Consider the following 10,456-nt stretch of genomic DNA (forward strand, 5'->3'; position numbering starts at 1 on the left):
TACATTTCACTGTGTGTTATACTTGTATAACTATGCATGTGACAAATAAAGAACCTTGAACCTTGAACCTTGAACCTTGAACTAGGAACTGGTCTGCTCAGGCTAGTTACCTGCTCTTTGTGTGTTCTCATATGTGCTTGAAGTTTGTATTTGTCAGGCGTGTTGTATTTGCAGTCAGGATTCGAACAAGTCAGCAGCAAGCCACTGTGCTTCTGGATCTGGTGTCGCTTTAAAGAGCTTTTGGTGATGGAAGAGTAGCTGCACTTTGAGCAGTAATGCAGGTGCTCCTTGGTGTGTGTGCGCACATGGCTGTTATAGTGGACTCTGTACCAGAACAGTTTACCTGTGCGGCACAAAACTGTGATTAGGAGCTGCACACAGTATTTAACAGTAAATTACAGTTAAGTGAATATTAAAAAAAGCAGGACAAAGCAAATCCAATCTACTCAAAGAGTTTTGTTTTTTTATTTGTCTTACCGCAGTATTGACATTCTAGTTCTCCATAAATCTTCCTAAGCCGCTGGAAAGTCTCCATATTGAGCTGAGTCTTCTGAAGGGATGAAAACACCTGCTCGAATGCGCTGTGATGGGAACCCTCTGAAACCTACCAGCAGAAATGGACAAATGCAACCTCAGTATAAGACTGGATAAAAATGCTTGTCTTCTTACCATGAGTGATTTATCGGAGATGATTTATCGTGAGAACTAAACACACTATAAAATAGTTATTGCTCAGCACTCATGCAGAGGACGCTACTTCAAACTGAATCTCTGCATTGGCAAATTAAGCAGGACTATCTACATATTTAAAGTCATACAAACAGGAAAAGGATACGACCAGATTAAGGAATCTAATCCCAGTAAAACTACACTTGTTTTCACCATTTAAAAAAAAAAAATACAAAATGTGTTTTTTTCTCTTGGTAATATTGGTTTGTGATCTTAAAGAATAATACAGCTAATGTGGAGGTGCTTCCTCGTTTGTGTAAATATAAAACATAAACGAGGTAACATCTAAAGAAGAAATATTTTCATTAGGAATTAAATCATATTATAATTTTGCATTTACCTCCTCTGATTGTGCAGCCTGGCTGTTGTCTGGACCTGCAGACAAATGTGTGCATGCGCTGGCATCAGACGGGGTTATAGTTCCTGATGATGATGATGAAGATGATGTGCGTGTGTTCTCAGCAGGTGCGTGTCCATTTTTTTGAGTCCCAGCCTCTAAGTGTGGACTTTGAATGTTCTCTTGTGATAACAAGGTGTGCGAGTCCTCTTTGAGTCTTTCAGCTGCAGAGCTGCATGAGTCTGGCGTGTTAATGTGTGACATCTTCTCTGCTGCTGCTTCTTCTTGTCTGTCTTTAAAGGTTGGCTGTGCTTCTCTCTCTTCTATTCCTACTTCCTTTCCCATCTCTCCATCTATCAGCGGCACTGCCTCTAAACTTTCAGCGGGATTTTTATTAGCCTGTTCTTCTTCATTCTCTTGCTCTCTCTCTTCTCTCAGCTGTTCTCTTTCCACATCTTCCCATTCCTTCCCCCCTGTGCCATGTTGTCCGTCCTCTTCTCGTATTCTGTCTTCTTCTCTCTCCTGTGGTATCCGGCACTCCTGTGTGTCCATGCTCGCCTCACTCCCCAGCATGTCTCCTCCAGGCTGAGCCAAATAGTAGCTGCTGTTGATGGAGTCAGTGAAGGTCTGCTCTTGATCTAGTCCTGGGTGACACTCTGTCAAGTGACTCTTCAGCCTCTGCGAGCTGACAAACTTCTCGTTACACACGGAGCACACGTACAGGAAGAGGTGCTTCCTGACATGAGCAGAGAGGGCAACCATCTTGGTCACGGCATGGTCACAGAGCAGGCAAGCGTAGGGACGCTTAGGCCCATGGACTAACATGTGGCGCTCTCGCTCTAGGTGGTTTTTGAAGCGTCGGTTACATATGTGACAGTGGTAAAGTAGCTGTCTGAGGCCCTGGCGAGTTTTTAACCTGGATTATATAGACAAACGGAACAGATTACAAAGGCAGGGTCACAGTCAGAGATATCAGCGAAGATCAGAGTTTCCAAATCTGACAGTGACAAAATTAAGTAATTTTCCCCCTTTTCACCCAAATTTTTAAAAAAAATGCATGTGTTGTGACTCGCAAAGATCATTTGCAATTAATTACAAGCCAAATTAGTAAAAAACAAAAACAAAACTATATTGCCCACAGTATTCCTTCACCCATCCAAATCATTGAATTCAGCTGTGCCAATCACTTCCATGGCAACAGGCGTATAAAATCAAGCTTTTACAAAGAAAGATCTATGAAGATCACGTTTGATGTGAAAGCACTTGAATGGAGTCCTGACATCAACCTGATAGAACACCTTTGGGATGAATTAGAGTGGAGACTGCGAGCCAGGCCTTCTGGTCAAAAATTCCCATAAACACTCCTAAACCTTGTGGAAAACATTCAGAGAAGAGTTGAAGCTGTTATACCTGCAAAGGGTGGGCCGACATCATGTTAAACTCTGTGGATTAAGAACGGGATGTCCCTCTAGCAAATACGTTTGCAATATAGTGTATCTACAATGAGCTACATTAACGTATTGTTGCATCAGGAACTCTTCCCTCTGTCTTTGGCTATAAACCCCATTCAACACTTCACGCACCACCTCCCTGGAGGAGCACCTCACAGTTTGAAAACCTCTTCAGCAGGACAAACCTCAGTTGTTGGTAGCTCTGGTAAACAGTGGGATCTTTTAGATTATGTCGTTTCTCCATGTGTTTCAGCAGGTTCTTGACATCAGAGTACTTTTTCTCACAGAAGCCGCAGTGCTGCTTCACCTTCATATGGACACGCTCTATATGGACCTGCATCCACAGAGACACAAATTACAAACCATGCAGCTTCACACTGAAAATATATTCAGTATATCTAACATGGTCAAAAGACAACTTTAATATCTTGAAGCCTGTGTGTTAATGCTAATAATACTCAGCATGTATATGACTACTGAGAGCAGTATGCCAGCACCTTGAGGTGTCCTGGGCTGAGGCAGGTGAAAGGACAGTGCTGACAGCTGAACTTCTCTCCAGTGTGCTTCCTCAGGTGAACATTCAGGTTTGCTTTAAAGGACAAATCTAGTAAGTAGTGCAACTCTTCCTTTTCCAGTTAATGCTACAACTTCAACTTTGTATTCATTTACGCAGCCATCCTGAAATCTATAGACTAATTTACCTTTGATGGCCGATGCGTAGTCACAGTGCAGACACTGAAACGGTTTTTCTTGGGTGTGTGTCCTCAGGTGAGCAACCAGTGAGTGTCTGAACTTAAAGATTTTGTTACAGAACTCACAGGCAAAAATTTTCAGGTGGCTCTGAGGCAAACTGTAAGACAGCAGGTGACAATATTACATTTCTCATAGCTGATCAGTTTCACTCCTGTTGATATCATGGTGAAACAGGGTGGACCTAACCTCTGTCATATTACATAAGAAGAAGCTTTTAGCTACACTGTACCCCCAAATCTAAAAACTGTGTAAAATAAAATCCACATACAGTCGTGTCTATGCTGCCGTGTGAAAAATTAAGTGCACCCCACGAGCCAGCATTTTGTAGTTACCATTAGCTGCAATAACTTGAAGTAATTTTTGAAGTAGGTTTTCTGTAGGACTTTAACAGTCTCTCACATCACTGTAAAGGAATTCTGCCCTCCTTTTCTTTACAGCGTTACTTTAGTTTATTGAGGTTTTGCGGGCATTCATTTATGCACAGTGCTTTTAAGATCCGGTCAAAGCATTTTAGTCGGGCTGATGATGTCTGGACTTTGACTGGGCCATTACAACACCTTGATTCTTTTTTTTCAGCCATTCTGTTATAGATTTGCTGTTGTGCTTGGGATCATTAATCTGTTGCACATTTTAGCTTTTGGGCAGATGGCCTCTACAATACTCTGGTATACAGAGGAGTCCACTCAATGACTGCAAAGTCATGCAGCTGTAAAGAAGCTCTAATCATCATAGTGCCACCACCATGCTGTGAGCTGTGTGTGTGTTGATAATATGTTGCATCTGGTTTTGTCTGTCCTAAGGACTTTATTACAAAAGATGTAACCTAATCCATGCTTCCATTTTTTTAAGTTCTTTCATGAACTTTAATATTATACATGCTAACTGAGGCCTGCAAGGTATTATATGTAGTGGTCTAATACTAGGATAATTTAGTGGGACGCCCACTCCTGCTTAGATTAATAACTGTCTTGTATACTTGTAAATAATCTTTCTCGCTGTAGAATGATGGACAAATTGTTTGGAATTGGCCTTAAAACTATTCTCAGCTGCTCTGGAACAGTCAAGTGAATTTGATTAGCAGCACCTGGATGCTACTTACTTTCTTAATTTCTGTAAAGGCAGTAAGGGTGTGCTTATTTTTTCACATGATGCACATATGAGGAAACAACATTTGAGTGAAAATACAACTACAAATATTAAAATATTCAAAAAGTACTTGGAAGCATCTTGTTTGATAGAACATTCCTGGAAGCCCCTGCTGTTTGTCGTTGTTGTTGTGGTAGGATTAGAACTAGGAACAGAAAACAAAACAAAACATTGACAGGTCACACAGCGACAACCAGAAACTTAAAAATCTTGTAAAAGATTGTTAATCTTCACAAATCAACTATTTCACCTAAAATCAATTACACTGACTTCTAATTACTTACAAGAAATCTTCTGGTTTAATAATTTATTAATTACCTTGGCTCCTGGTCTGTTTGAGGGTTATCTGTGATGGCTTCACTTGCAACATCATGTGACTCATTCTGGACGACTGCAGAGTGCTGAATGTCCAGAAAGATCAATATAATAATGTCACAAAATACTTTTGGAGAACAAACACGGTATCTTTTTTTAGGACAGAATCACGAGTTCAAATTCAGCTGAACTACTAAAACTTTCTTCACTGCAACAAAAACACTGTTAACAGGTTATAGAGATGTCGGCAGAAAGTAAGTATAATGTAAACACTGTGCACAATCCTGTGTTTCTAAAGGACAGAATGGAATTTTACTTCTGTGTAATTTCGAGTTTTATGAGCAACATAAAATAAAAACACCACGTGGCTAACATGGTTACAAAAGGAAGAGGTCTCAAACCATGTGTAAATTAAACTGTGTAACTTTGTTAGAAGACTTTGTTGTACATAAAAAAACAAACATATTTTAACCCTTTAAAGCCAAATGTAATGTATTTAATACATAAGTTTTTAGGACTCCTAGAAACATCAGTGTAATAGTTTTACCCCCAGATAAACCAAATAAATTGCACGTTACATTTTTTAGGAATAAATTACAAAAATAGCTGGATGTGGCAAATATGATACAAATTAAAATTAATATATGCAAATTACTATATTTTATTTTTTTATTTGTCAGAAGGTTCGATAAACACTCCATTTAAGAAACTGATTTGGGCAATTCCATGGTTCAGGCTTTAAGGGGTTAAAATCTGTGTGAACTGACTCTTCGCTGTTCCACAGCATTCCAGCACTTACCTGAGGTTGAGATTGAGGTTTGATAGAACCAGATTCTGCTTCTGCTGAACCTTCCTCTACAGGAACCATTTTAAAAACACCTTTTGAATTAAAAGTGAAGTATTATAGTTATTCATAAAACTGCATTTTTAGCCAGAAAGTAAAAGCAGGCTTAAATACCGCTTTAATGCCAACCTGGAAGTGTTTCATATTCTGTCAGAACAACACTGATAACAGATTTTTTGTTTCCTGTTGCTTGGCCTCCTTCCTTGGAGATGCAACTGTGGTTGGTTTTTAAGGATCTAGAGTTTCCCCCTTCTATAAACAGAGAACAAAAGATAGATCAGATCATTATTCTTCCAATAATGATTTTAAGAAACTACGATCATGATCTTACTGCTTTCTCGATCAAGTCCTGATTGTGTCTGGTTGTGTTTATTCTGGTTTGGATCAACTCCTCCGGGATCCACATTTTCCATTCCCTCACCTTCTGCTGTACCAGAGATGCTCCCTGAAAATTATTGTGTGTATTAAATTGATAAACTTCAAATGTTAGGTACAGTAACTAGATCTACTTTAACATCTTCAGTGTGTGTGTGGAAAGATTTAACAGTCTTCAAGCAACATTTCTAGCATGCTCTCCAACTAACTGTTCTTTGAAATCATCTGCGGCAGGCATTGACTTTCCTGCTGATAAATTATTTCACATTTGTGCCCTTTGATTCCTCACCATTTTCCTCCTCATCTGCATCTTCATCCTCTTCTCTTAGGCAGATGTGTTTAAGGATTTGACGCCTGTTGCTGAATGAGCGATGGCAGTGTCTACATTCCAGGCCTGATATCCCATCATTTTTTTGTACTAAAAAAAACATTATTACAAAAACATATGTACCACAGATTAGTAACAGCAAAGCTACATTACTAATCAGGAATACAAAACAAGAACCAGCTATCCAAATAATATAATCAGTTAGCAGTCTGCAGACCAGTACTACCAGGTAACAAAAGATTGATTTACACTGTATAAGGCAACAATACCACCTTCTGCTGAACTAAATTGTTGAATTTCCTCCTTTTTTCTCTTTTCTTCTCTGGAGTTATTCTCTGGAGAATGGCTGGAAATGGTCGTGCCCTCTGTCAAATCTGTGCGTATCTTCTTCGTAGAGCCCTTTGGTCTTCCTCGTTTTCGCTTCACCGGGGTCTCTGTGGGCCAATAATCCAACAGAACAGTTAAAAAAAGGCAGCACTGTTTTGTTTTTGTTTTTTCATTTCTTGCAACACATCCACCTAAGAGAACAGCATCAACAAAGACATTATTCTGCAATCATTGTCTGTGTAGCCAAAAGTCAAAACATTTACAGACCTGAGTAAGGTCTTTTTTTGTGATAGTAATAGTGGTGATGTGGTGGTGCTCTGACCTGCCAGCTTCTCCACAGGATCTGCCACAAGAGGCTGCAGCGCAATAATGATGTCATCTAGAGGCTCCTGCTGAGGGTGCAGCTGGGAGCAATGTGCAAGTAGCTGGGAGCGACTTGGAGAAAAGACGTTGCACAGGCGACACATAAACACAGAACCAGCTGGGGACACAGAGAGAAAAGGTGACATATCCAGAGCCTTTTGTTAAATAAGTTGATCTCGTCGTGGTTTTTTTTTCTTGTACCGTAGAGGTTTATGCGTTAATTAACTAATATTTGTAGCACAGAGAAGATACATTTTGCGGCAATATGAGAAATTGTGGGGTGGATATTGGCTAATTTTACCGTGTTATATGCTGCATGAATGTAATCTGCTGGAAAATGTAAAAAGATTAATAACAAACAAGTAATCGGTTTTCTCTCAACTCCCAATCCACCTCAAATGAAACATATTATTACAGGAACAATAGCTTAAAAGCCACTCCCAAACTAACCAGATCGTCTAACCAGACGTTGTTAACTTCTATGATAATTATTGCTATAGTAAAGTACACGTGTATAATTTGTCATTTAATGCTGATTTAAGTGTGGGAACTACATTGACCGTGGAGTCAGGTGACACTGTGTGTTAACGTAACAGGTTACGGTTTGTAGCTTATTTGTACTTTTCTTTCTGTATAGTGTCCATAGTTTGAGCATAATATTAAAAACCGCCAAATGAAACGGTGCCCTTTTTTTTTAACCATGCACGTCTGTTTATTTTGATTTGGCCCGAGTTAACATGAAGACCCGAAAAACATATTCGAGTTGAAGCTAGCCAAATTTCTTACCTGCTTTTTGTCCATCCATTTCCCTCAGCGACCAACGAGCGAAGTAAAACTAATTTATATACAGGCCAGAACCTATATGCGAATAAATTTATTCACTAAATCGTGATTTAGAGTCTATTTTTTACTGAATAAAGACACACATTTCTGTCGAATCTGCGGCACAAATCCTTCAGGCCAGCGGAAGTTTGCTGGAGCTGCAGCACTGTAACAGACATCGCCCTCTGTGGCAGGAGGACCGCACTGCAGCGCAAAGCAGCGCGTTTAGGCTAACGGTGCATACATACCGAACGCGATAGAAGCGACCAAAAAGCGCCCCTGGCTGTTCGCTTGCACATTCGGACCTCGAAAAGACTAGAGATAAAAAAAAAAACGAACGTGTTACAGATTCTGTGCTATTTATCATATACCTATACAAATATAGTCAGAAATGTGTCATTGTACAAAAACAGTAAATATACTTATACTTATACTTTCCTTGTTTCTTCATTTTCTTCTTTTAAAATATTTGTCAAAGAAAAAAACGTGTTTCACAACATATCCCTAGTAAGCCATCATGTTGTTTACAGGCATGGATATTATATAAAGAGACACTGAACATAATAATATGTAAGAATAGAAGAAGCTCTAAGTGAGAGTTAAGTCAATCATAAAGAGCTCATAGCAATTAAAGGTGGCTGTTTTTACCATTTAGGACTCATTAACGCACTCATAGTCAAAGTAGATCAAAAGTGCAGACTAATTAATAATTTCAGGAATTTAAGGAATATTTGACAAAAATGTTTCTGGTGTTTTGAATTTGTCTACAATATATTTCGTTTATTAGCAACAGCTAAATTGCCAGGAAGAGCGAATCTTTGAATTATTACATGATGTAATCAAACACTGACAACAAACACCACGCACTACATACAAAGATAATGGCATAACATTTATTAAACAATGCAAAAAATTTACAGACTATCATTTACAGCTTGTTTTTTTTGTTTTTTTTTACATAAAAAAGTGTCAGCTCAGGCCTGCCCCAGTAGTAAACAATGTATAGAGGCCGCCCCATATACCCACACCCACACACGCACACAAGCAAACAAATATGCACACACGTCATGTGAACAAGAAAATATTTGCCATTTGCTTTAAAATGCTTTCAGGTAAAGATTGTAAATCAAAGGGTTGCTAGATCCTATTAACATTTTCCCTCCTCCTAACTTCAGTTTTACACCCTCTGCCTATTTCATTGTCCATTTAGTTTTTCATGCATTTTAATTTATGTATATCAATTCAGGTTGAAGATGCTTTTACAATAAAAGAGACTGTCATAAGGACTCTACTTTTTGCATAAAAAGTGCATGCTCTGTTATCATCATCATCAAAAACAGATTTTTAAATGATTTTTTCAAAGTGATTGTTTACATGCATCATTCAGGTAAAATACAACTGAAATAAACTCCACACCGATACATATGAAAATAATAAAACTTTAAACTAGACTGGATCATTTAATAATGCACAGCAACATTTGCGCTAGGGTGAGACTAATACCTCAGGCTAAGATTACCCTTGGATTAAACCTGATAAAATTTTAGTCTCTCCAAATTGTTAAAAACATGTTTTTAAGGGTTTTTAAGCCCAAAAAGAAAGAAAAAATAAAAGAAACACAAATTTAACTGTTTACAATTTTATATCCCGATAGTGTTAAACATTCATTAAAGTCGGGTCAGACTTAAGGTGCTGAAAACCAGTCACCAGGGACAACAGAATCAAAGTTTCACCCCACATCTGTATAAGTTTCAGGACTTGTTCGGTTGAACATTTGAATGTGGCTCATGCAGCTCATAGCTAAATTCCCTGCAGAATTATATTGTAAAAACAATCCTCTATAACACTTTTTAAAATGATTTCCTGTCCTTTATCCATCCTGCAGCTGTTTGTTTACAGCAAATAAGCAAAAATAAAAAAAAACATATTAAAAGAAAAGAAAGGGAAACAAAGAAGAAAAACTTTTTAAGATTCAACATGGGCACTGACGCCTCTGTTTTTAGTATTTGTGACAATGACTGAAGCCTTGTACTGCTGAATTCCTGAGAAATGTCTCTGTGTGTGTGCCTGCGTGTGTGTGTGCATGTGTTCATACGATGCAGCATTTGTTCTTGTGTTTGCGGGAGTCTTTGAAACGGAGCCTATGCTTAGATCGATATTTCTCCAGGTAGGTTAGCTGTTTGCTGTTGATGGCTCCACGACGCTTCCTGAAACACAAACACAATGCTGTGAACTTTTAAAAGCTTTTAGAGGTTCATTAAATACAGGAAGCTCACAGACACCTTTTATCTTCCACTGCACGCTGTACTTTCAAGTATAATAGTCTTTTTCTGTCACCTTTTTGTGTTGCATTTCTCATTGTGTTCCTCTCTAGGTTATGATAGAAAAAGTGTACTTAATCCTACCAGTTCTTGTTTTCTATAGCTACTTTCAATCAGCATAGGCTCCCGTGTTAAAATGCCCAACTTATAGCAATAAAAGCATTTTTACAGCACGGAACAGAAAATGTTTTGCCTTCGATGGTCAATTTCAGCCCTCAAAACAGTTCACCCTCCCATGATGCAGTAAAACAAATCACAGAGCAAAATCATTTTCACATATTAGTTCTCAAACCAGGAGTTAAAAAATGATAAAGTCCACCATCAAAGCAGACTTTCTAAGTTTGG

At 38.5% G+C, this 10,456-nt stretch overlaps 2 protein-coding genes across 5 annotated transcripts in view; both read right to left on the bottom strand.

Annotated features, from left to right (window-relative positions):
- Nucleotides 1-8,183, bottom strand: part of LOC102308319 (zinc finger protein ZFAT) — a 13,544-nt gene extending 5,361 nt beyond the window's left edge. For 2 of the 4 annotated variants that reach the window (XM_014337678.2, XM_005934957.3), the window contains exons 1-14: nucleotides 6,928-8,183; nucleotides 6,551-6,712; nucleotides 6,240-6,368; nucleotides 5,907-6,020; nucleotides 5,705-5,827; nucleotides 5,531-5,610; nucleotides 4,735-4,817; nucleotides 4,487-4,561; nucleotides 3,219-3,367; nucleotides 3,015-3,106; nucleotides 2,703-2,851; nucleotides 1,070-1,982; nucleotides 478-604; nucleotides 111-343 (exon numbers count right to left, since the gene is read on the bottom strand). In XM_014337678.2, coding sequence (XP_014193164.1) covers nucleotides 111-343; nucleotides 478-604; nucleotides 1,070-1,982; nucleotides 2,703-2,851; nucleotides 3,015-3,106; nucleotides 3,219-3,367; nucleotides 4,487-4,561; nucleotides 4,735-4,817; nucleotides 5,531-5,610; nucleotides 5,705-5,827; nucleotides 5,907-6,020; nucleotides 6,240-6,368; nucleotides 6,551-6,712; nucleotides 6,928-7,114 — 2,616 coding nt within the window. In that variant the 5' untranslated portion in view covers nucleotides 7,115-8,183. Of the gene's footprint in view, nucleotides 1-110; nucleotides 344-477; nucleotides 605-1,069; nucleotides 1,983-2,702; nucleotides 2,852-3,014; nucleotides 3,107-3,218; nucleotides 3,368-4,486; nucleotides 4,562-4,734; nucleotides 4,818-5,530; nucleotides 5,611-5,704; nucleotides 5,828-5,906; nucleotides 6,021-6,239; nucleotides 6,369-6,550; nucleotides 6,713-6,872 lie in introns of all 4 variants that reach the window. The other 2 variants (XM_014337679.2, XM_042224571.1) reach the window with 2 other exon arrangements.
- Nucleotides 8,184-8,708: 525 nt separating this feature from the next.
- LOC102308835 (protein tyrosine phosphatase type IVA 3) overlaps nucleotides 8,709-10,456 on the bottom strand; it is a 2,930-nt gene continuing 1,182 nt past the window's right edge. Inside the window, exon 5 of the mRNA XM_005934958.2 lies at nucleotides 8,709-9,997. Within this exon, the coding sequence (XP_005935020.1) occupies nucleotides 9,880-9,997 (118 nt within the window). The 3' untranslated portion in view covers nucleotides 8,709-9,879. The remainder of the gene's footprint in view (nucleotides 9,998-10,456) is intronic.

This window comes from Haplochromis burtoni, unplaced genomic scaffold, assembly GCF_018398535.1.
Source record: "Haplochromis burtoni strain Fernald_Lab_line unplaced genomic scaffold, NCSU_Asbu1 Contig_142, whole genome shotgun sequence".
Lineage (NCBI taxonomy): Eukaryota > Metazoa > Chordata > Actinopteri > Cichliformes > Cichlidae > Haplochromis > Haplochromis burtoni.